The 27,304-nt window shown below is 37.7% G+C and overlaps 1 protein-coding gene across 1 annotated transcript in view; it reads right to left on the minus strand.

Moving 5' to 3' along the window:
• Window positions 1-27,087, minus strand: part of Tinag (tubulointerstitial nephritis antigen) — an 85,045-nt gene extending 57,958 nt beyond the window's left edge. The window contains exons 1-4 of the mRNA NM_001005549.1: window positions 26,679-27,087; window positions 12,564-12,627; window positions 11,721-11,810; window positions 6,926-7,040 (exon numbers count right to left, since the gene is read on the minus strand). Of these exons, the coding sequence (NP_001005549.1) occupies window positions 6,926-7,040; window positions 11,721-11,810; window positions 12,564-12,627; window positions 26,679-27,033 (624 nt within the window). The 5' untranslated portion in view covers window positions 27,034-27,087. The remainder of the gene's footprint in view (window positions 1-6,925; window positions 7,041-11,720; window positions 11,811-12,563; window positions 12,628-26,678) is intronic.
• Window positions 27,088-27,304: the final 217 nt, after the last annotated feature.

A 27,304-nucleotide genomic window follows, 5' to 3' on the forward strand; every position in this document is an offset into this window, starting at 1 on the left:
TTTTGGTTATGGGTGCCAGCCTTCCTAACATTTTCATACTTTCCAACGAGTTTCACCTCAGGTGGAACAACAAATTATTGACATGGGGTAACCAACAGGCACAGTAAAAATGATGGTTTCTTAAATTTATTGAGCTTACTGCATTCATCCCCTTGTCTGTCCTGCATGAATGTATGTGTCCCACACTTATACCTGCTGCCTGCGGCGTGAAAAGGATGACATGGAATGGACCGGAACTGTAGTTACAGGCACTCGTGAACTGCCATGTGGGTGCTAATAGCTAAAACTGTGTCTTCTACAAGAGTAGAAAGTATTTTTAGTTTCTGAGCCATCTCTCTGGGTCCTGATTTCAACAATTTCAACAGAACCAAATTAGACAATAAATTCTTAAATTTCAGGTTTTTTTGAATAAGAAATTATATTTTGAATGCAAAATATTTTCAAGATTTACACAAAAGATGTAACACAATTAGGTTTCTTGGAGCTATTTGGTAAATCCCCAAGCACTGGAATATTAAATACGGTAATAAGAATCTTATGCTGTTAATTTGATTTTATTGGGTTTAGTTTGGTCTAAGAACAAAGTCAATTTTCAGGCTCATCGGAAATATGTAAACTCCTTCAGTCAATAAGTGAAAAGCTGCACATTTTAGTAGAAAATAAAATTTTAAAAATGATGAATGTCTAAATAATTAGGTCCTCGTAGGCCTAACCCATTTCCAAATACTGTTCTTCTCTCAAGGTTAACGAAATGAAGGTCAAAAACACAAAGGAGAAAAGCATCTAATAGTGTATAATAGTAGTCGTTGAGAATCGTACTGTAGCCTGTTTTGCTAATCACATTCTGAGCATGAATATATAAAACTCATGAAGCTTTAAGACCGAGGTAGAACTGTAACCATCACTGTATGGATGAAATAAGCAGTAAGACCTTGATATCCAAACGCCCTGGCTCCAGGGAATGTTCTAGTCTCTAGATAGCCTAGATATATGAACGCATGCACATATCTGTGCAGATGTATAGAACATGAGGTAGAAACCAGGGCTTTGCATATACTAGGCAAGCATTCTACTCCTAAGCTCATCACTAAAGCCACCTACAACTTTTCATATCTCTTCAACAATGTTGTTTCTGCTGGCTCAGTAGAACCGCCATCAGTGTAAGCTTGTATGCAGCTACAATAATTGGTTGTTTCCATTTTGCCCTCTAAGGAACTGTGTTCTATTTTTTCTCCCCAGAATATGCTTCTCTTCCTTTCACCACTCTTACTTAAAAATTTTAGCTGAAGTCAGTATTTCTTAAATTACACTGTGTGGTGTGGAACCTAATACCTGATTACTAACCAAAAGCTTCTCTAATCTTGTGAATTTAGAAAATGCTGCATTAAAAAAAGTTGATGAAATAAACATTACAATAGCCTCAATGTCCTTATGAATAGAGTGAATCTTCAAAAGAAAGATATGGTTTGCTGCTAATCACAGTTTCCTCCTGCATCAGCTGAGATATGGTTCTAGTTGTCCAGAACCCATGGAAACCTACTTGCAGAGTCCAGGCTAGCTGCCTCTCAAACTTCTCCCTTTTGTTCCTTCTGCCTCTGCTCACCATTCTGCTTGTGCCTGAGAAAATATGTTCACTTGCCTTTTGGTTGCCTTATCTAGGTTTCACATCCCAGAGGGTCATCCCCAAATCATAAAATTAACTTCTAGCCCCACACCATTGACATACTTGTATTCCACATTGTTACTAATCACAGCTCATGAAAATGTGTTTGAAGAAGTTCCTGAATTAATTTCTCAATATAATATATGTATTATCTTTGAGAATCTCACACAAGGTATTTTGGACCATAGTTATCCCCCATCCTTTCTCCTAACCTTTCTGAGATCTACCTCCAATTCACAATTCCTTGTCATCTGTTTTGGTTTTGGGTTGATACACTCATGGATATGGGGCCATCCACTGTAGTAGTATAGTCGACTAGCTAGTGGAAATAGCTTTGAAGAAACTGCCTCTCCCTTCCCCAGAAGCCACAGACTATAGCTCCTCATTTAGGAGTGAGAGACAATGAACCCTTCTCCCCTTTATGCGAGTACATTAACTGGCTTGATCTTATACAGGTCTTATGCAGACAACCTCATCTGCAGTCAGTTCATTAGTGAAACAGAGTCTTGAACTTACTGTGCCTATCTTCATAACAGCCATTGATATCCCTTCAAATGGCATCCACTAGACTATTACAGACCAACTGTGACTTAAGCTGAAGAATAAAACCAGGTAACAAATAGGAAAGAGCAGAGTTTTCCCAGGAATTAAGGGTGCTTCAGCACCCATTTTCTCAATGCAGAGTAAAGGCTTTTGAGTCTCAACATTCATCTAGACAATGTTTCCAAATAATGGGAGAGATTGTGGGGTTAGAGTACAGTGTATCTCCTTGGTACACCAGCATTCCTATCTTGGTTTGGCAAGTACAGATACAAATCAATAACTGACCAATAACTCCACCAAATTTATAGTTCCCTGCTCCATAGGATTTTACACCAGTAACCCTTGTACATATATAGTCCCTCCTGTACTGAAAATAACTTTAAATGGAGGAAATACCAGTTATTCAGAAATACAATTACATAAATCATTCATTTTTATTGTATTCAAGTACAGTAATTTACTGTACAATAACTGTACAGTCAAAAGTCTACATCTTTAGCCTACATTTGGCCACCACCAGTTCAACTCAGTTCATGTTGATCTCATGTCCTTCCTCTAAGCACTTACCTTAGTTCTATTCTAATCCATTTGACTAGTATTTAAGACAATTTTGACACTTAAAACTTAGCACTCAAGCTACTGTGCCCAAAAAGTCAGAACCTATTTCCATGACTTATGCAGTAATTAAGTAATGGAACTCTTGAAGGTCAGCTGAATTGTTCTTGCCGCTTTCTTGGAATTATTCAGTAACTAGGGATTTTAAACTGTCCTAGAATACTAATCAGTAATTTTTTTCAATTATAAATCTCATAGATACTTTTAGGCAAACAAATATCCAGGAACCAATACATGGCTAGAAATATTCTGCTGTCTACAGTGATGAGTAGTAACTTGAAGTTTTTTTATCATGTGTTTTTATAAATTAGTAAATCACAAAAGCTGAAAAGTTAAAATTTGAACAGGAAAACATTGGAGATCATCTTGAGGAAGATCATATTAATATTTTCCAAAAATTGGGCTCATTGTGGCCCTGGATGAAAGAAAACTCAAGGATAACCATTATAATGAAGCAATGCTAGAGGCAAAAACGAAAAAAGAAAAGAAAAAACTCACCACTACCGCCACCACCACTACCAACAACAGCAGCAACAAGAACACCATAAAAAACCACAAGGAAAAATGACTTTTTCCAATTGAGCATGAAGTTAAGTCAAGTTATTAAAAAAACATGAAATGAGACATACTGCTAAAGATTTTGTCAGACTGGTTGTAAATGACTTCAAAATATTTCATAACTGGGCATTGTTGAAAAATAGCTTTTAGTGGGAGATTAACCACCCTTTTCCCTATGTTGAATGTGAATTGGTTAAAGTTACCTGGGCCGGCTTATGCTGCAGACCATTGGCATGGGGGAGATAGACAAGGCTCTGCGTGTAATGAACCCGGAGGCAGCATGCTGTTTGTTCATTCTCGGTGTGGTTTGGGCTCACTCAGTCTTAGTTTGTTTGACAGTGAGTGATGGTAGAACCCTGAACACTATGCTATTATGGGAATTCAATGAAGTGAAGTATGAAGGTATTTGCATGCTGGGCACATGTCTGCTCAGGAAATGTCACTTGGTATTATTTTCTCTGATACTAGTTATGTTCCAGCAATGCTGGAATCTAAATTGGAATTTTACTGTGGTGATCATATTCCTAAAAAACAAAACTTGGGTTAGATGTTTAATAGGCATTGGTTAATTTGCAATTCCTCTAGCGGCAGAAGACTAAGAGCATTTGGGCAGCTGGGACTGATGACTTCATTGTAGACTGACAAGCTCAACCACGGTGCCACTGCATGCCACTCTGCTCTGGACTCGAGTAGAGGTCTCAGAGAGACATCTCAACTTAAAAGTGTATGTGCCTGGGAAACACTATACCAAGTGGTATTTGTGGTCCCTAGAAAGGTTGAAATTTCTTTATGCAACATGAAATACAACCTGTGCAACAGCACAAAGCAAGAAAATACTAATAAACAATTATGTAAATGAGTATGTCAGGTCCCAGGCAACATTCAGATGTATTATTTAAGGCAGCTTGAGGACTTTTGAGGACAACTGTTTTCTAATGACCATGGAATACATGACTAAGGTTCCCAGTATTTACTTTATCCTTATATGATAATGAGTTGTCTGAGAAAGGTCATCAAAGTCTTGATGTATCCGCAAAATAAAAGCATAGCCGGACATGATAGCACACTCCTATAATCTCAGCACACAATCGATTTGAATATATTTGTGAGATAAAGGTTACCTGGTCCAATGTAGTAAACTCCATCACAATCTGCCTTGTACAATAGGACAATGTCTTAAGCATTATAATGAAACTAATGAAAGTAATACAAATAAATTGGTGTATTATGTCACTCAAGCTTTTCAAAGTGGCAAAACATTCTGTCTAAACTGCATAGCAGGGAAGGGTTTACTCTAGATCATAGTTTTGGAGGTTTTAGGTGGTCATGAGGAGAGGGCAGGTGGAGCCAGCCACTCTCACTTTGATGACCAGGAAACAGAGGAGGGACGAGAGGCCAGACAGCAAGCTTCCCACTTTTCCTCTCCTTATTATACCAGGATCCTTAGATAAAAGCAAGTGATAATGCCACTTAGTTTTAAAGCGGGTCTTCCTACTCTAACTTAATTAAAATATTTAATAACTTTATTAAGTTTATTAGTTAAAACTATCAAATGATTATTTTAATTAATTATTTAATTATGTGTAAAAAATAATTTAAAAAGTCTTCCACTAATTTCTGGAAGCCCTCTCACAAGCATATGCTCCTCAATCAAATCAACTTGACAATCAAGTTTTAACACAGAACACAATGAATAAGCCTTCAGCAGAAATATGGATTTCTTTGAAGTCATTGACAATGAACCAAAACACCAGTCATTGCTGAAAGGGAACACACAATTCTCTGAGTATGTAATGGTCATTACATTGAGGAAGCATCTCGAACACATGGGCACTGGAGAAAATTTCCTGAACAAAACACCAATGGCTTATGCTCTAAGATCAAGAATCGACAAATGGGATCTCATAAAACTGCAAAGCTTCTGTAAGGCAAAGGACACTGTTGTTAGGACAAAATGGCAACCAACAGATTGGGAAAAGATCTTTACCAGTCCTACAACAGATAGAGGGCTTATACTCAAACTATACAAAGAACTCAAGAAGTTAGACCGCAGGGAGAAAAAAAAACCTACTAAAAATGGGGTTCAGGGCTAAACAAAGAATTCACAGCTGAGGAATGCCGAATGGCTGAGAAACACCTAAAGAAATGTTCAACATCTTTAGTCATAAGGGAAATGCAAATCAAAACAACCCTGAGATTTCACCTCACACCAGTGAGAATGGCTAAGATCAAAAACTCAGGTGACAGCAAATGCTGGTGAGGATGTGGAGAGAGAAGAACACTCCTCCATTGTTGGTGGGATTGCAGACTAGTACAACCATTCTGGAAATCAGTCTGGAGGTTCCTCAGAAAATTGAACATTGAACTGCCTGAGGATCCAGCTATACCTCTCTTGGGCATATACCCAAAAGATGCCCCAACATATAACAAAGACACATGCTCCACTATGTTCATCGCAGCCTTATTTATAATAACCAGAAGCTGGAAAGAACCCAGATGCCCTTCAACAGGGAATGAATACAGAAAATGTGGTACATCTACACAATGGAATATTACTCAGCTATCAAAAACAATGACTTTATAAAATTCATAGGCAAATGGATGGAACTGGAAAATATCATCCTGAGTGAGGTAACCCAATCACAGAAAAACACACATGGTATGCACTCACTGGTAAGTGGATATTAGCCCAAATGCTTGAATTACCCTAGATGCACAGAACACATGAAACTCAAGAAGGATGACCAAAATGCAAATGCTTCACTCCTTGTTTAAAAGTGGAACAAGGATACCCTTGGGAGGGAATAGGGAGGCAAAGTTCAGAACAGAGGCAGAAGGAACACCCATTCAGAGCCTGCCCCACATGTGGCCCATACATATACAGGCACCAAACTAGATAAGATGGATGAAGCAAAGAAGTGCAAGCCGACAGGAACTGGATGTAGACCTCTCCTGAGAGACACAGCCAGAATATAGCAAATACATAGGCGAATGCCATCATTAAACCACTGAACTGAGAACGGGACCCCCATTGAAGGAATCTTAGAAAGGACTAAAAGAGCTTGAAGGGGCTTGAGAACCCATATGAACAACAATGCCAACCAACCAGAGCTTCCAGGGACTAAGCCACTACCCAAGGACTATACATGGACTGACTGACCCTGGACTCCAACTGCATACGTAGCAATGAATAGCCTAGTAAGAGCACCAGTGGAAGGGGAAGCCCTTGGTCCTGCCAAGAGTGAACCCCAGTGAAAGTGATTGTTGGGGGGAGGCGGTAATGAGGGGAAGATGGGGAGGGGAACACCCATAGAGAAGAGGAGGTGGAGGAGTTAGGGGGATGTTGGCCCTGGAATAACAATCAAAATGCAAATAAGAAATACTCAAGTTAATAAAGATGGAAAAAAATTATGATAAAATGTCTCATTTCCATGGCCTGAAAAGTCAAAACTGTATATTATCATTCAGATTTTCTTAAGCATGTACATGGATTCACCTGTAAAAACACATGTACATCCATGAATCAGAAAAAAACCCAACACTTACTGTCATTTCATTCATGCTCAGAAGCATGGGACTAGGTGGCAAGGTGCCAAGGCGAAATTTGAATCCTTCTTCTAAGGTCATTCCCCAGAATTGGCTGTAGTTCTGTGCTGTCCATCTACCTTACAAATGAAGCAAAGAAATATGCATAGGTTACATGATATCACTCTTACGAATACAAGCTTATTTCTAAGTCTAAATAGTATATAGCAACAGGATCTCAAAATATGGGAAACATTAGTACAGGTCAGATAATCTTCATACAGATTCGGCACTGATTATTCTACAATGAAGTACATGAAACACTAGTTTTGAAACTGACCCATCACAGTTATGATTGATATAAGAAACATGAGGCCACATAGTTATAAGTTGAAACCAGGAATATGAAGTCTTTATGTTCTACAAAATAATTAAATATAGTAAGGCTAATATATGCAGTTTCCTTTAAATGTATTTGATTGCTTTTTAGAAAGAAATTTGACTCTACAGACAAGTACTCACAGGGTAAATAGAATAATCTGTACCTTTAGAATTTATATTTGAAAATTCTCAATTAAAAAGAAGTACCCATGAAACATTTAAGGCTAGCTAGCTAGGCATTTTATTTTTGCAGTATTTGACACTGAAGGCAAGACCTCAGACATGCAGGCAAGTGTCCTACCGTTGAGCCACTGCTTGGTAGTCCTCACTGTCCTACTTCAAAGAGATTATATTAGCAACTGTTAATAGACATTAAGACAATTGTGTTAAGGAGTTAATTTGTATACAGTGTTAGCCATTATTAATAGTTACTGGCAAACATAGTAAATCCACTGTTTAAAATTAGCTATTAAAATTCAAGTTTTTCTAAAGGTTTACTTTTCTACCTTGCTTATTAAAAATCTCTAATTTCAAAATGTGATATAGGAAATTAAAGTTAGATTTCTCCAGTAGGTGATATTGGCTGAAAACTGCACATTTGACCGACATCTAAACATTGCTCATCTAAAGCATTCACATTACACACAAATCTTTGCAGTATTTAAATCAGGTCCATACTGTACTTTGTTGTGTTTATTAGCAAAATTACTCATAGTGTGATGGGCTCCTTTGAGTGATTAAAACTTCAACTACATGTTCAGTAATATTTTTAAAGCACAATCTGCAACACCTAAGAAATTTCAAGGTAGAAACCTCTGGATGTATGTTATGCTTGGTCTTGTTGTTTGAAAGACAAAGAGAACTTGTTTGAACAAAGTGTGATGGGAATGGAGGGAGGTGCCCTGTAGTCTTCAAATTGGTCTGATACAACCAGGGTTCATTTAACTCTGCACTCAATTTAATGAAAGGAAAAAGCATTTTAAAATTTAGGAGGGAGGTATGGATCTGGAGTGGGGGATCCTACCTTTAACCCCACCACTCAGGAGGCTCTATGAGTTCAACACCAGCCCAGTCAAGAGTGTGAGTTCTAGCATCCAGGGATGCAAAGTGAGACAGTCAGGAGAGGATGTTCAGCTACAGTTAGGCACATTTGCTGCTCTTGAAAAGGACTGGAATTCAGTTCTCAGCACCCACACCCTCTGTAATTCCAGAACCAAAGGATACAATGTCCACTGTTGACTGCTGCCATGTGTGATATGTACACATATATGAAGACAGGCAAAACACTCATATACATAATAAGTATATAAATATTTAAAGATAACAAGAATATAAAAATCTGGTCCTGGCTGATGGTATGTGGGGACTTCACTCCATCTTGAACTGTTGCAAGGCATGAGGCATCTTCGAGCTCAATTCTGGGAATCAGAAATTGTGTCTGTGAAACCAATTAAGTTAAAGAACATCAAGATAAAAAGACAACAATAGAGGAAATGAGAGAAAGAACTGCAGACCACAGAACTAAGACAAGATGGGCTTTTGCCCACCAGGAAGTCAGAGCAGTAAAAAATACCCAGCACTGGCACAGAGCTAGATCCTGCCAGGAAGAACCATTAGGATTTCAGTACCTGGACCTGTCAGAACTTGGAGAATCGGTTGGTTCTGTGGGAAACCCCAAAGGCTGGGTGAGCTTAAGGACTAAAGAGGACATTGGAAAGAGATTGCCATGCAAGCACTAGGAGAGGGTGGGGAAATCTCAGATGAAGAGATCCCCAATGCTCGCGATGATCTCTGCCGATGCCTGAAGGAGCACATGGTCAGCCTGTGGGTCCACAGAACAAGACTGATGAAAAAGGGCCGAGAGCTGCACCCAAAGCGAACTCAGCCTGCCCAAATCGCGATCAAGTGACAGAGGCACAGCAGCCCTCAGACGCAGCTCTGGAGAAAAGATTAAGGACCATAAAGCTGAAATATCTGCACAGCTAATTATCAACCTACCCTATTACAAGCAAGAAACCAACTAGGATTCAGGGGAGAACATGACAGAGCTTACCTAAATCTATTCCAAATTGTCGGCATGAGTAAATTGAAAGAATGTGTTTTGTTTTGTCGTTAGCTTCATTTGGGTTTTTAGGCAGTGTCTTACTCTGTAACCCTGAATGGCTTACGCCATACTTAAATTGACCTCAAATACCGATCCTCCTCCCTTAGCCTCCCAATTGCTGGGATTGCAAGCTTCAGCTCTGGAGCCTGGAAGAGATCAGCTTTAAAGTGTTGAGTCTGGAATGTTTGCTCCACAGTTTCAGATAAATATAGCAGATAAATAAATCCCTTTATTCTGCTAACTCACTGAGAATTATTTGTGCAATTTTAACTTGGCATTGTGTTCTGCCATTTTAGAATGGTATGGCATGTTGGCTCTTCAAGTAGAGAGTAAATCAGTTTAAAGCAAAAAAAATTTTACTTATATTTTCAGCAATCCCATAAAAGAAAGACACTTTCATTACTAATTGCTGTAAAAAGAAAGCACAAACAAGTGGCACATGGTGGCTCATGCCTGTAATACACTTGGGAAGTGGACCAGAGGACTGTCTTAACTTAGACAGCATCCTGGAGTGTGCAGCAAAATGTGGTCTCAACAAATAAACAAACAAACAAATAGTGGATAAATATACACTAAAGGGCATTATGTATAATAATTACAGGTCTGGGCTTAATACAGTGAAGATTTGGGGAAGCAACATTTTCAAGCTTTGCTTGTGTGCTTATAATTCACATTTTAATGTATTTCTTTTTTACAAAAGTAAAAGACTCATGCCTCCTAAATATACCTCCATTGTCCTTAAAACAAGTAAATGAGAGGAGAAAAACTCATCTTCTGAGGAAGGCAGAATTCACACAACATCCATGTTTTTAAGAATGCCTGCTTTCTACCCTACTTAAGACTGGTTCCCGTGCATGCTGTAACAGTAGAAGGCTTTTCTCTTATGATTTCTTGGAAATTTGTGCTGCATGGGTCCACTATTTAAATCCTTCGAGAAACCTGACTAGAGTCATTTATCAAGATGATACATACTCTTGTGTTTGTTATGTCTTTTCAATTATTTGGATATAATTTAGGCACAAGAAACCATAATCGGTTTCCCGAGAAGTACTCAAATGTCATCAAGCTATCTCCTAAAATACTAGTTAAACAAACACACCATACAGAGAACTTAAGAATGACTTCAGAATATTAATGGCAAAAATGTGACTTTCTGTACTTTATGCCTTCCAAGAAAATGCATTAGATACATTGAAATTCAGTGCTACCATTGTCTTGGGAGATATAAATTTTTATGCCTGAAAGAAATCCTTGTAATATTTTTAAAATGTATCTCAAGGGCCACTGGGATAGGTCAGGAGACAATGGCACTTACCACCAAGACCGATGAAGGTAGTGCCCTCCCAGGTGTCACTCGGTGGAAGGACAGAGCCGAGCCTCCAATTTTGTGTGGATATAGCACATGAGCCACAGGTATTAGCATCATACCACAACCATGCTATTCCCACACTCCTCCTCACACACATTTTTTACTCTTTTTTTAGTTTTAAAAATATAATTTCGAAAGGCCCTTTAAAGATACATGTCTGGAAATTACTTCACTTTTCTAGTTGCTTCAAGATGGTCTTTTTACATTCGGTATTTGGAAGAGTGTCAGTAATGATACTGGTGGCTTATAGACTGACAAGTGGCAGCAGGGAGATGTTAAGGTTAGCCAGATTATTCCCTTTTCATTCCATTCTGTAAAGAAAACATCACTGGGAGCCTAAAACTTATATCCCTGTGTGTAAGAGGAGAAATGACCAAATTCCAGGGTCCTCAGCTGAGCAAGAGCTGTTCCCAGAGTTCCTTGGCCATCCTTTTATCATAAAATTGCTAGCTACATAGTCATCTCCACATGTCTTTTGATGTCAGTGTAAGTAATATTTATTGAGTGTCAAACATTTTTATGAAACTCTCGATTAGAACAATATTAGGGGTGTTGTGAAGATATAACTCTACCTGATTGAGTTTATAGTCTACCTAGGAGAGCCGCATGTGAGTTTGGTTTGGTTAAGGCAACAAGAGGGAAAAACTGAACAGAATCAGTAAGTCTTCTTAACTACCCTGCATGGAAGGGAATATTCCTTTACTCTCTCACCACTCAAACACAAGTCTTTCCTAGACACTCTGAGGCTAACATCTATGTTTTCATTTTCTGTATACATTTTACTTTAACCATTTAATGTTCACTTTGTATATCTGAAATGCATGTTTCTGAAAATCTCCCCCCCCATATTTCTTTTCCAGTCAGTTTTTAATATTAGTGACCCTGTTAGAAGCAAGTGACACATTGTATGTGTTTTGAGTAAGTGGGATTGACAAGAAGCCTATACTGAAAGACATGCTTACCCGTAGTCTCCTTTATTGATGTGATCAATTAATTCTGGAAGAACAAGGCAAACATGTTGGGAACATTTCCATTGTTGTCCTGAACATGTACTGTAAAGATAAAAAAGTTACAAAGTCCTTTGACCTCTACAGGGTATATGTTTCCAAAATATTAATAAGAATAGTACGTTGTTAAGTAAGTCATAGAACATTCTTTTCTTTTCTTTTTCTTTTTCTTTTTTTTTCCGGATCTGAGGACTGAACCCAGGGCCTTGCACTTGCTAGGCAAGTGCTCTACCACTGAGCTAAATCCCCAACCCCAAACATTCTTAATTAATGTAGGCTACATGCACATTTGATTACTGGAGAAAATAAAATATAAAACCTGTATTAAATCCTGGTCAATGTGCTTGTGTCCTCTAAAGTGACTATATAAGACATGGCCTCATATTCACTACATCATAAAAAAACAAATTAAAATGTAACTTTGAAATACTTATATTTGAACATTCTCTGCAAATTAACTCAATTTAATCAGCTTGTTTTCATGTATACTTACTGTGCTAAAAAAAAACAAAAAACACAATTTGTCAGCAGTCCATCAAAACATTTATAATTTAGAATAGGCTTAATGAGTACTTGTTATATGAAGACTTACTATGAAAACATCAAATTTGAAGCTTGCATTAATTACTCACAGAATTACATTTCCAAAACTGTTTTCATACTTCTGAAAATGTATGTCTTAGGGAATGCGACTTTGGCTTAGATGTGTTAGGTGTATGCTTTAAAAAGCAGATTCCCAAATTCCTGGAAAAATATACGGGCAGAAGAGCCCTAGTCTGTGTCGCTTATGTTACTCACCAAAAGTTGCAGTTTTCTTTAATCACTGATCCTTCTTCATAATGTTGACTATCTCTGGAGCAACCTGATAACAGGACATGCAAGCAAATGAGAATTTCAAGCCGAGAAACCATATCTGCGTGACATGCCATCTACGATTGTCATTAGTTGATGGAATGTGAAAAACTACTTATTGCCAATCTGATAGCAGTCTCCATCTGATTTGGGTTAGGGTTTATATATCAAATTCTTTTGTGCTTGCTCTGTGAGCTTTTGTTTTTATGGTGTGCATTACATCCCAAAACAGATCAATGTGGAATCTATGAAGAAGAGGCAACAGAGAGATTATAAGAACCAGAGGTTGTGAATGACTTCACGGAACAAGTATCTTCTAGGCACAACAAGACAGATGCAAACATAAATTCACAGAAATCGTGGCAGTGCCCAGGTTCAAACCAGGTAGAGTGCCAGCACTGAAAGGGCCAGTGAACATGGGATCTTAACCCTCATTAAGAAACTATTTGCAAATAGTGATATTTTGATTTCTTCCAATTTGTATCCCTTTGACCTCCTTTCATTGTCTGATTGCTCTGATTAGGACTTAGAGAACTATATTGAATAAGTAGGGAGAGAGTGGGCAGTCTTGTCTGGTCCCTGATTTTAGAGGGATTGCTTCAAGTTTCTCTCCATTTAGTTTGATGGTAGCTACTGGTTTGCTGTATATTGCTTTTACTGTATCTAGATATGGTCCTCGAATTCATGATCTTTCCACGACTTTTATTATGAAGGGGTGTTGAATTTTGTCAAATGCTTTCTCAGCATCTAATGAAATGATCATGTGGTTCTTATCTTTGAGTTTGTTTACATAGTGGATTACATTGATGGATTTTTGTATATTGAACCATCCCTGCATCCCTGGGAGGAAGCCTACTTGATCATGACGGATGATCATTTTGATGTATTCTTGGATTGACTTTGTAAGAATTTTATTGAGTATTTTTGCATCAATATTCATAAAGAAAATTGGTCTGAACTTCTCTTTCTTTATTGGGTCTTTGTGTGGTTTTAGTATAAGAGTAATTGTGGCTTCATATTTTGTGGAGTAGTTTGGACAGTATTGGTATGAGGTCTTCTATGAAGGTCTGATAGAATTCTGCACTGAACCCATCTGGACCCGGGCTCTTTTTGGTTGGGAGACTTTTAATAACTGCTTCCATTTCTTTAGGAGTTATGGGGCTGTTTAGATGATTTATTTGTTCCTGACTTAACTTCGGTACCTGGTATCTGCCTAGAAAATTGTCCATTTCCAAAAGTTACACCAGAGAACTACTTAACCTGATAAACAACTTCAGCAAAATGTCAGGTATAAAATTAACTCAAACAAATCAGTAGCCTTCCTCTACTCAAAGGATTAACAGGCTAAGAAAGAAATTAAGGAAATGATACCCTTCACAATAGTCCCAAATAATATAAAATATCTTGGTGTGACTTTAACCAAGCAAGTGAAAGATCTATATGACAAGAACTTCAAGTCTCTGAAGAAAAAAAATTGAGGAAGATCTCAGAAGATGGAAAGATCTCCCATGTTCATGGATTGGCAGGGTTAATATAGTAAAAATGGCCATTTTACCAAAGGCAATCTACAGATTCAATGCAATCCCCATCAAAATTCCTACTCAATTCTTTATAGAAATAGAAAGAGCAATTTGCAAATTCATTTGGAATAACAAAAAACCCAGGATAGCAAAAACTATATTCAACAATAAAAGATCTTCTGGGGGAATCACCTTCCCTGACTTCAAGCAGTGTTACAGAGCAATAGTGATAAAAACTGCATGGTATTGGTACAGAGACAGGCAGATAGATCAGTGGAACAGAATTGAAGACACAGAAATGAACCCACACACCCACGGTCACTTGATCTTTGACAAAAGAACTAAAACCACCCAATGGAAGAAAGATAGCATTTTGGACAAATGGTGCTGGTTCAACTGGAGGTCAGCATGTAAAAGAATGCAAATCGATCCATTCTTATCACCATGTACAAGCTTAAGTACAAGTGAATCAAGAACCTCCACATCAAACCAGATACACTCAAAGTAATAGAGGAAAAAGTGGGGAAGTGTCTCTAACACATGGGCACTGGGGAAAATTTCCTGAACAAAACACTAATGACTCATGCTCTAAGATCAAGAATCGACAAATGGGATCTCATAAAACTGCAAAGCTTCTACAAGGCAAAAGACACTGTCATTAGGTCAAAAATGACAACCATCAGATTAAGAAAGGATCTTTACCAATCCTACATCTGATAGAGGGCTAATATACAAAATATACAAAGAACTCAAGAAGTTAGACTCCAGAGAGCCAAATAATCTTATTAAAAATAGAGTACAGAGCTAAACAAAACATTCTCAGTTGAGGATTATCGAATGGCCAAAAAGCAGTTAAAGAAACATTCAACATCCTTAGTCATCAGGGAAATGCAAATCAAAACAACCCTGAGATTTCACCTCACACCAGTCAGAATGGCTAAGATAAAAACTCAGGTGACAGCAGATGCTGGCGAGGATGTGAAGAAAGAGGAACACTCCTCCATTGTTGGTGGGGTTGCAAACTGGTAGAACCACTCTGGAAATCAGTCTGGAGGTTCCTCAGAAAATTGGACATTCCACTACCTGAGGACCCAGCTATACCTCTCTTGGGCATATACCCAAAAGATGCCCCAACATATAACAAAGACATGTGCTCCACTATGTTCATAGCAGCCTTATTTATAATAGCCATAAGCTGGAAAGAACCCAGATGCCCTTCAACAGAGGAATGGATACAGAAAATGTGGTACATCTACACAAAAACAATGACTTCATGAAATTCATAGACAAATGGAATGAACTAGAAAATATCATCCTGAGTGAGGTTACTCAATCACAGAAAAACACACTTGGTATGCACTCATTAATAAGTGGATATTAGCCAAAAAGCTCAAATTACCCAAGATGCAAACTACAGACCATAGGAAGCTAAAGAAGAAGGATGACCAAAAGGCATAAGCTCCCACTTCTTCATAAAAGAAGGAAAAATATTCATAGGAGGGGATATGGAAGCAAAGTTTAGAGCAGTGACTCAAGGAATGGCCATTCAGAGTCTGACATGTGGCAAATATATATATATATATACATATATGTGTGTGTGTGTGTGTGTGTGTGTGTGTGTGTGTGTGTGTGTGTGTGTTCAACCACCAAAACTAGATAAGATTGTTGAAGCTGAAAAATGCATGCTGAAAGGGACCGGATACAAATCTCTCCTGAGAGACACATCCAGAGCATGTCCAATACAGAGGTCAATGCTAGCAGCAAACCAGTGAACTGAGAACAGGACCCCTTGAAGGGAATTAGAGAAAGTATTGAAAGAGGTGAAGGAGCTTGCAACCCCATAAAAACAACAATGCCAACCAACCAGAGCTTCCAGGGACTAAACCATTACCGAAAGACTATACATGGACTGACCCAGAGCTCCAACTGCATATGTAGCAGAGAATAGCCTTGTTGGGCACCAGTGGAAGGGGAAACCCAGGGGAATATGGGGGAGCAATGAGAGTTATGTATAGGGGGAATACCCATATGAGGTGGGAGGAAATGGGGGCTTATGGACAGCAAACTGGGAAGGCGAATAACGTTTGAAATGTATCTAATATATCTAAAGAAATATATCTAATAAATTTTTTAAACAGAAGGGGGAGGGGAGATGGTATAGGAGGTTTATGGATAGGAAACCAGGAAAGGGGATAACATTTGAAATGTAATTTAAAAACGCAATAAAAAAATCTAACCAAAAAAATAAAACTGAAACTATTTGCAATTGATCGCTGCTTACAAAGGAAAATTAATGTTTTACAATGCAGTATCATGGAATGTATATAGCACACTCCATGGCAGGCCCCATGCTCAATAGCGGCACAAATGAACTCCATGTGGTTTTGTATGTAAGATTTTTGTTTCATTTTTTGGTTGTTGTTGTTGTTGCTACATTTTTGTCTTATTGTGTTTGTTTTGATTTTCTATTTTATGGGGCCTTTTTTTGAGAGAGAGGGAGAGAAAGAGAGAGGAAGAGAGCAAGACAGACAGACAAGGTTAATGTGTAGGGAGGTAAAGAATGTGTATGAGCCAAATGCCTCTTAACTCTTTACAAAAATTGGCTTTAATTGGTTTATAATACACAAATTATCTAAAAGGAACTGATAATGAATTGTGGTAATATTGAAACTGCTGGCAAAGTGTTATGAGAGTAATATCCAGGTTCCAAACTAGGTCAGTTTTAAAATTATAATTTGAGAAGTTTAAAATCAATGCTGAATTAGCAAAAGGAACCCCTCTCTGTATAATGTAACATTTTAAAACAAAGATATTTATTGATTTATAATATCAATGGCTCCAAATTTAGCAAAAGAAATTCTAGTCTCCTAATATCAATTGCCCTGAATTTAGCAAAAGAATTATGATCTTCTTACACCGATATGGGTCAACACATTTCCGAAAGTCCCCAGGAGACTTGATTCAACTGCTAGTCACAATGTCATAGACAACTTCAAATTCAAAGCCGTTTGATTTAAACACATGAAAGTTTCCTCTGATATTCTTTCGTTTAATGAACTAAAGCTCCAAGTGTCTGCAGCTCTCCACTCCTTTCCTATAGAAATTTGCTATTCCATAATCATTGACTGGGCTTTCCTGACCAAGCATCTTATAATAAAATAAACTCAAGTAAAGGGGAAATATAACTTTAAATTAAACTTATTGCTTAATTACTCCATGGATGAGGTAGTTTTAATAATGAGGCAGTTTATTATTTAATATTATTTAATAATGACTAATATTTATTACCGGAGTAATGAATCAGACAGTGCTATAAGATAAAGAATTCTAAGGTTAGAGGTTTTTATCAGTAGTTAAGTACTTACTTAACATATTGTAAGACTTCTGTTTTGTACATTTTAGATTAAATCTATGCTAGGCATCTAAATGGAGGTATTGATACAGAAATTATAATATATTACATATTTCTTAAAACCTGAGACTACATGTGTATTACAGTAGTGGGTTTAGGCAAGAAAAAGTTGTCCAGGGCTGTGCTCAAAGCACTCCACATGAGAAATATTCAGAAGAATCAGGACTAAATGGCTTGTAAGGAAGCAGGAAATTCAACAGAGGTTGAATGCGAAAGAAAAGAATTTCTCAAGAGCAAAATGGCTGGTTTGTTGGTTAGTTGTTGTTATTGTTATTGTTGTTATTGTTGTTGTTGTTGTTGTCGACAGATGCAGGGTCAGCTCATTTGGGAAAATATCTCTAAGAGTATCCTGTAGGTGTGTCTGTAAGACATTTTGCTTAATGATTTATGAAGGAGGCACAAGTCCACTGTGAGCAGTAGCTCCCCTAGGCAGGTAGCATAAGAAACCCCTGAGGAGGGAGCCTTGAAGCAGCCATCCTCCATGCCTTCCATTTTCCTTTCTACCTGGAGGTTTCAGCCTTGAATGCCTGCCCTGACCTCCTGGGATGAGGGATTATAAACTATCAAGTGAAATACACCCTTTCCTCTCCAAGCTTCTTTTTTCATGCTCTGAATTAATGTTCATCAAGCAATGGGAAACAAAAACAAGATTAGCCAGTCATGTGCAATATTAGGCAGAGATTACAGGCAAGAATGTAGAAATCTGGACATTACATCTAACATAGGAGAAGTCACCAATTGGCTTATCAAGGGAGGATCAGCAGAGTAGCCAATCGTGAGATCCTCTGGGCCTGAAGTGATGAGCAGCTTGAAAGTAAGCAAGCGAAGGTTTTTCTTTAAGATATTTTGCAATTAAATGGACAAAGGAAAATAAAATAGAACCTAACAGAGTCAAGGAAAGGTCTTTTTAATTTTTAATTAAAGTATTTGAAAATTACATTTAGAAAATCAATGGTCACTTGAGAGAGAGAGAGAGAGAGAGAGAGAGAGAGAGAGAGAGAGAGAGAGAATATTGTAATACGGAAAAGGAATTGAGCCAACAAGAATACAGGACTCCAAGCGCATGAGACTCAGTTCAACCAAAGTTGGGACCCAGATGGAGCTAAGAAGATGCTAATCTATTGTAAAATATGTACGAAGTATGTCTGAGTGAGTTCACCAAATTGTGTATACATATAACGGTTTTATAAACAATCTAGTGACCATTGAAATTAAGGGAGTCTTTTAACAGATTTTAGGATTAGGCAAATCAATTACGTAGAGAGGGAAATAGTTGGGGTCCTGCTGCTTCAAGAAAAGATAACAATATAATGCATGTGATTTATTTTAAAATACTTCATTCACCTCAGTGTGTTATAAATATCTGTGCAGGCTGAAGCTGCACTGTAGGAAAGACTGTCACTTGCTGTAATCAGGAATCCACACCCTAGGGGTGTGCACTGGCATGCATTCTATGATGGCAGACTTGAGGGCGGCTGCTTGGTGTGCTTACATGTCCCACATGTTCAGCACCAGAGGTAGCATAGGGAACTTGGATTTTTTTTTGATAAAATTAGCAGCTTGACACTAAACACAGTAGGTCTAAAACATTCACACTGGTTAAGTTAATAGTGGTCAATATAGGTGGTTAGCTGAAATGTTTCAGTGTCACATTGTATCTTTCACATCACAGTTCATATTTATCTATTATTCCTTAAGGGAAAATCATATACAATTGTTGACTCAGTCCCTTCAGATTGATCTTTATCCTGCATACTGCAACAACACTTAAGATTTGCCAATATGATACCTACTACAAGGGTAATAGGACCCAACCTCTATAATAGTATCATGTGTTCCTCCAGTGTTTTTCTTTTATTTTTTAAGAAATGAATTTCTTATGACACAGAGACTTGAAATTTACACATTGCAGATCTTTTTGTTAAGCAATGTATCTTTGGGTTGGTTGATATATGTAGGGAAATTTGAAAAATTCATTGTGATTGAACTTCATTCAAATATGGTTTAAAAGGATGCAAAGGGATCGAGGAACTTGTACAACTCAAAAATTCAAATATGTCAGTGATCCACATATATACACATGCACGTTTGTCCTATCTATGTGTGCATGTATGTAAGTGTATGCATGCGTATGTGTGTGTACATATAAACTCCATGCTAGTTGTTCTCATGGCAGAAATAGAAGTGACCATATAACCAGGTCATGTAAAACTCATAATCACTAAGTAGACATGTAGCATCATAGAGAAAAGCTGCTTTGTAAATAGAAAATAGTGGAAATAATATACTATTTTCCTTTCATTTTAGTTAATTTTACACATTTCTTCAATTTCATGCAGTACTCTTTAAACAAATTCTTTCTCAAGGTAAGACAAAACAAAAGGGAAACTTATCTTTCTTGAAAGCAATTACAGTCAATGTGAACTTTTTGCTACTAACTAAAATGAGTAATTGTTTTTATCCATAATGAATGGTCGTCTAAAAACTATCCCTGGAACATAAATTCTACCTAAAATATAACTGAGTTGAAATCTTTGCAATATTTCCTTTGAGCAAAAAATTAAGTTAAGGAGATAAAAATCATTTTTCATAATGAAGTATATGTTTTAAATAAGGAAAGTCTGGATATACTTTAGTATGTTGGCAGCAATAGCTGTCAGTGTCAGCAACATGGGGGCAGACACCTATAATCTTCCGAAGTAGGAGAAAGGCTGAGGCAGGAAGCTTGCTGTGATCTTAAGGCTGCTCTGAACTACACAGTGAGGTCCAGTCCAGCTTGGGTCCCAAGATGAGACCCTGAATATTTTGTCAATGAAACTAAGTCATCTTATTTTATAATTCTAATATGCAAGGGACCTGGGTTCCTAATAATCAGGAAGTGGAGGCAAGAGACTTGACTGAGTCCAAGTATTCAAGCCTAGCTTAGGAAACAAAGCAAAGTCCTATCTCAAAGCAGGAGACAATTTTATTTCATTGAAATTATGACTTACATTTAAGAAGGCAAACGTCTAGATGATCATGCTTTTGCATGATTCTTAATTTTTAGACAACATTGTTCATATATGAGATTCCTACTCATTTACAATTGCTCTGTTTTATATGCTAAAATTTTCTCACTTATATAGGCCATAATCATCTTAAAATGTGGGGCTTTAGAGTCCTTTATAGTCCTGGTTTATCAGCACATCAATGCTAACTTCATGGAGAGATGTACTACACACTTTAAATGCTTCCAACAGCTTCTGTCAAGATGTTGCCTTGAAAAAGGTATAACCATTATCTATTGAAACTTGGAAAATTACAGCTCACTACTTTAAGTAAATTTTAATAATGACCTCCAGCATGAAAAAAAACATGACTCTTAAAATGTGTTTATTCTTTAAAATTATGTAGACAATGAAGTATAGGGAACAGGAGAAAGCTGGCGGAGGAGGGTCTTCCCTACAGAAGAGCAAACCAACTGTCTCTCCAGTGCCAGATGAGCAGCTCTAAAATCATACAGACAAAAACCATCGTGTGCACTGAGAAGCTTACAATTATAGATACATGATAGATCGGTACATGATAGACAGATAGACAGACAGACAGACACACACACACAGAGAGAGAGAGATAGACAGATAGACAAATAGATAGAAATATACCAACAACTAATAATAAAAAGGCCATGAATTTGGAAAAAGCATGAAGGGATATATGGAAGGGTTTAGAGGGTGGAAAGTGAATGGAAAAGTGTTGGGAATGGAGAAGGATTGTAATTATAGTATAATCTCAAAAATAAAAGAAGTAAAAGGTTTAAAGTATATCAAAATAAAATTATTTGGTGAATATTGCAATAAAAAATGTAAATTTTTATAGATCAACCCAATACTATTAGAACCAATATTTGACAGGAGTGGAAATTTAAGGAGAACCCATAACCACCACCTTACTAAATCAATATAGTCTCTAACTATATTTGTATACTCAAAGATATGGTTGGCTCTCCCCATTTAAGAAATGTTCTTTGAAACAGATATCATCACAGATGATAAAACTGATCAACATGCAGATTTGTTAAGCTTGGTTACAACCTACAACACAACTCCTGCACCTAAGGCTAAGAGAGCATTGTGAAGAATGGATATAAGACTAGGAGCCAAAGAAATAGGAATTTTGACATGAGGTTGTGTCTCCTAAGGATGTTCGAAGCTACACTCACAAAGTCTGATCAACATAGCTGCCTGAACTTAGGCTTAGCAAGGATGATACTAATAGGTATTCTAACACGGACAGGGAAAAGTCCATGAGGCCTCAATCCTACACAATGAACTGCAAGCAACTAAGGAAAACCAAATTGGTCAGCCCTGAAAACATCTACATTAAAGTAGCATTATACAGACTGAGTAGGTTACATTTATGTATTTAAAATATATTCATAAATACATACACACATAGATATAGATACATGATATAGGTGAGAGAGAGAGAAGAGAGAGGAGAGAGAGAAGAGAGGAGAGAGGGGAGAGGGGAGGAGAGAGAGAGAGAGAGAGAGAGAGAGAGAGATCAACAAGTATTGATAAAGGAGGCCATGCATTTGAACAGGAGCTAAGAGAGATATATAGAAGAATTTGAATAGAAGAAACTTAAGAAGCAAAAGATGTTGTTATATTATCCTCTCAATAAGGCTACTATAGAGAAAAATATTATTTTATCTAAAGACTTCTTATATTCTTATACTTCAAATACTCTTAGTAAGAGGAAACATACTCTATACTGTTTGATAGAACATCGAACTTTACAAGTGCAGTGATCTCAAAGCAGATCTTGTGGTGGTTACCAGGAACCTTGAAGAATAGGACGGGTGAGACACAGAGAAGGTTGATAAATGCTAATATGTCAAAGTATGTAGAAGCAGGAAGTCCTGATGTGCTATTGCACAGCAGGGTGACAGCAAACAAAAGCAATGTACCTACATGTTGTACTCAGTAGAACAGAGGCTTTTGAATGTTCTAACCATAAACAAATGACATATGCCAAACTTGATTTAAATGTTATACAATATACATTTATATCAACTCATCACACCGTACCCTTAATCCTTACAGTTTGTTTTGTGTCAATTCAAATTTAATTTAAATAAAAATGGCAAATTCTAAGCAATTATTTGCACAGTCTTAGCTTGTTTTAAGTAACAACATAACTCCTTTTAAAGGACTAAGTACTTATCCTGTCATCCTAGAAAGAAAACAGTAAACAAATAAGTAAACTGGCAGTTCTAGATGTTAAGACAAGTAGAAAGCTATAGGTGGTCACAAGCAAATCATGAGAAGAAAGCCCAACATGAGATAAGAAGAGAAGCTCAAACCCATCAGTAATCTAGGGAGAAAGCCAATTTTCACTGTTCATCTAAGGAAAGATTACAACATGGGGCATTAAAAATGTTGTGTAATTAAATTTGTATTCAGAGTCAGACTGGGACTATCAGACTGGGATAGACAATGTGGAGAGCCAAGGAGCAATATTCAGTTTACATCATTGTGTGTCCCTTTCCTAGGAATCTCAGGCATTTGTCTTGTTTATTGTTCTTTTTGTCACACAGTTACAAGAGAAGATATCCAAAGAGTGCATGGGAAGAAAAAAGAACCAGGGGAAGCAATGGAGTCCTGTACAGAGCTGTCTTCTGTGCATGGCATGGAATAGAAGCAGAAGCTATATTAGACCTGTTCAAGACTGGGTTCATGGAAGTTCTATCACAGAGTGGGGAGGGGCATCTGAGGCTCCAATTCTCCTTGAAAGTTATAGACTTTAAAGTCTACCCAGGACCAAGGAGTCATACTCCTCTCAATGATGTAGCCACTAGAAAGTAACCCTGCTTCCAGTAGTTAGCCCCCCACTCAGACTCATGTGGGGAACCCTAAGTAAATACAGTGGGCACACACACATGAAAACAGGAGAGAGATCTGATGGAACAAGAGATTGCATGACTGGGGAAAGTAAATTAGGGGAGGATATGAGCAAAATACATTTATGTATAAGTTTGACGCCGTAAAAGGGTAATTTCAATAAAAAATAAATTAGTTTAGGATGTTGAGACCAATGCATTTTTAAACATTATTATTTTATAAGGTTGGACAGAAGAGAATGGAATGATTTTCAGTAAAGGCAGTTAACATTCAATTAACTTTAAAAAAATTATAAACATTATGTAATAACTAAGTTTCACTGTGAATTTTGTTACTATGGGTAGCCTTTACATATATACACTAAAAAAGTAATGAAAATTTTACTTGTACCAGTTTGTAACACACAAAAATTGGGTATAGTAGGACGGTACATAAAAGAAGACTGATTGTTAACAGAGAGGCTATGCGGGAAACTCTCCAACACTGACTTCTGTGGCTGCCCACACTCATTCATCATGGAGAGAACAGAAAGGAAAGGGACAACCAGAGAGATCTAGACATGGACGAAGACAGAGACAGACCTAAAACATCATTTGTCTGAACAGAATAAGAAAGAAACTTGTCTTTGACAGAAGATACTTTAAAAAATTAATAATTCAGATACATAAAATTATCCCACATAGTTTATGACACATTAGATATATTGAATCCTAAATGGACTTTAATTAGCTCAATTCATTCTCTCCTGAGAATATACAGAGGAGAAATAACATATTTCAATTTGCTAAAACACTGTCTATAAAGCCAGACACACATTTATAGACAGGTAATATGCAATATGAGACTTGTGTTCTTAGTGCAATACCCAGTGTCCTTTTGGAACTCTCCTTTCCCTTCTGCCTATTGCTGATTCTGAGTCTGGACTATGCAGTTTCTTACACATTAATCATGCACATATTATGTTCCCCCTGGAGATAAGGCAGCCCACAACACTTATCCTCTAGATAACCCACTCATTTCTTAGGACTCAGTCCAAATATCCTGGGTTCTTGCCCATTGACTATATTCTTGTCGCAAGTACTGCCCCTGGATGTCCTAAGTCCTTCTAGGGTAAGACTGTCTTTCAAAGTTTCTGCTTTAACACCATCTGAGCATTATTGCTGAAAGGCTTTCCCACACTACCTTGTTTCTTCATCTTCCCATACCACTTAAAATCTAAAGCACACATGTACTAAGGAGCAGAGTCAAAAGTTAAGATTGGAACTCATTGCTTATAAATTGTCAAGGGCTTCAAGATGGCACTGACTGAGCTTGAGCGTCTTCTGAGAATAGGAAGTCTTTGACTCTAGTGTTACACTTCTACACATCTAAGACACTTCACCCTATTCCAATGGTCCATCGTCTGGTGGGTTCTAGCAAACAAATGTGATCTCAAATGCCCAACATGGCCTGAATGGTCTCAAGTACAATAACTTATAGTCACTTCCCAAACTGATCTTCCTCTCACCCTTCCCTCATCAGGATTCTCTGGAAAACATGGTTTTCTTCCAGTTGTTAACTAACACTGTGGTCTTCATGATCAGGGTTGTAACACTCATGTAAACTGGTCTCCAACTCAGCTCCTCTTTTATCATGTGGTAGTTTGTATGTTTTCTCTCACTAGTCCTCTGGTGAGACAGATAGTATATAGCTTCATACATATTAATATTCTCTTGGGTTAGACTTTCTCAGGGCATTTGGTTTGTATGTGAGTGCATTTCCTAGGGAGCCACCACCTTACTTTTGAAACAGGGTTTGTCATTGATGTGGGACAGGTACAGTAGGTTAGCTGGCCACCAAGCCCCTGATGTTTGCCTTCCCTTGCCTTTCCAGTCAAGATATCATAAACACCTGCCACCAATCCTGTTTTTCTATCTGGCTTCTGGATGCCAAAGGCAGGTTCTGGCACTTGCAAGGCAAGCACTTTCATTATCTAAGCTATTTGCAGTCTAGAGGAACACTCTTGTTTTCTTCAAAGAATACATCACTATTTTCAGCTACTCAGTAAATCTCCTAAAGTTTTCCCTACTCGTCCTACTTCATTAATGTTCATAACAGTAAGACGTTTCACGATGCCTGGCACAACAGGGATACTTGAATTGTGGAAGGAAATCTAGGTTTTTCATACCCAGGAGAGTATTTGCCACTTTGTAAAATGAAGGAAATGTTTACTGGGATGGCTGTTGGTAAAATTACAGCTGGGGCTAATTGAAAGTTCTGTGGACAATTCTAAATAATAAATATGCATTTAAAGAAAAACTTTTTTAAGACTTATAAACAGGACAAGTTTATTGAAAATAAGAGTGACCAATGCCATTTCTATTTTGAAATAAGATTTTTAAGTGCCTTCTTCTTCTAACTACAAGTTCTAATCCCATTTAAACATAGTGTGATAGGGCTCTGATTAACTCAAACTTCAGATGGAGATATTTGATGCTATGAGATCTTCATCTAGGGAAGTGTCTCAAGTGCATGTGTCCGTGTATCCTATGAAGGTTTGTTGTAATTACTTCCCCAAACCAATATCCATCCTCCTTTAATTGCATCCGTATACCAAATACCGTTGTTCTACTTATCTCTCTACACATCGCTTCTATTGACCTTTTGGGTCCTAGGTTTTTATAAGAATATTTTATTCTTATTCTTTTTGTATTCTCCACCCCCCAACATTCTCTTTAATGATTCTTTTTTAGACAGGTTCTCATGCAACCCAGGCTGTCATCAATATCACTGCCCAGCTGAGGGTGACCTTGTACATCTCGTCATCCTTCCTCTACCCCCGGGATGCTAGGATGTCAGATGTGTCTTACCAATGTACAGTTTGTGTGATGCTGTGGATCAAACCCGTGGCTTCCCATATGCTAAGCAATCATTCTACCAACAGAATCATCTTCATACCCCTCTCTTTGACAGTCTTAAAATTTCCAGAGTGGTGAAATAAGACAAAAATATACTTGAAGAATTTATCCTTAGGCAAGGGTACTTACTAGTTTTATTTTGCTTTGATTAATTTTGATGTTATTACTAATACCATGAACTCTAATGCTACAGGGAGGAGATAGGAGGAATGGAGAGGAGAGGAAAGGAAAGGAGAGGAGAGGAGAGGAGAGGAGAGGAGAGGAGAGGAGAGGAGAGGAGAGGAGAGGAGAGGAGATTGTCAGATCTAATGACAAGGATAATGTTCAAACACATTCCCGAAGCCTACCTTCCGGGTCTAAAGGCTGTTGGAGAGGAGGCCCATCTTTTCCTTCACGGCAGAATGACTTGTAATCAGGACAGCAATCAGAGGTGTCCCGCTCACAGAAGCTGTCACAGTAGCACAATGCATTGGCCTCATAGAACTGAGTGACACAGGTGTCATCTCTGGCTTCACAGCAGCCAAAGCGCCTACAGTATTCCCCTTGGAAAATGGCTCTTTTGTGCCGAGTACCTTCAAAACTGGTGTGGTTTCTAGTGAAACTCAGCCCTGGATCCACTTCTCCTCCTGATAAATAATGAGTTCCTGCACAGATTTCTGTCATCAGAGAGAAGAAGATTAAGATCTTATATCCGATCCACATTCTCTGGTTGTCAGTTCAGCTTCCTCCTTCAGCTATACCCAATTCTTTTCGTCGTGGGGATTTTTTTTTCCTTGAAGCCTGATCAGTAACCATCAGGATACCTCAGCCTGGACCTTGAGACTCATTCTTTACTTGAGCCTCTTAGAGTTAAACATTAATCAACAAAACTTTCAGTGTTTGCACAAGATAATACAAGTGTTAGAAGTTGACTATTATAATTCATCTAAAATTTTAAAAATGTCTATCTCATGCAATGTCACAAAGTTTATAT

The sequence above is a fragment of the Rattus norvegicus genome, chromosome 8 (genome assembly GCF_036323735.1).
Source record: "Rattus norvegicus strain BN/NHsdMcwi chromosome 8, GRCr8, whole genome shotgun sequence".
In the NCBI taxonomy this organism is placed as follows: Eukaryota; Metazoa; Chordata; class Mammalia; order Rodentia; family Muridae; genus Rattus; species Rattus norvegicus.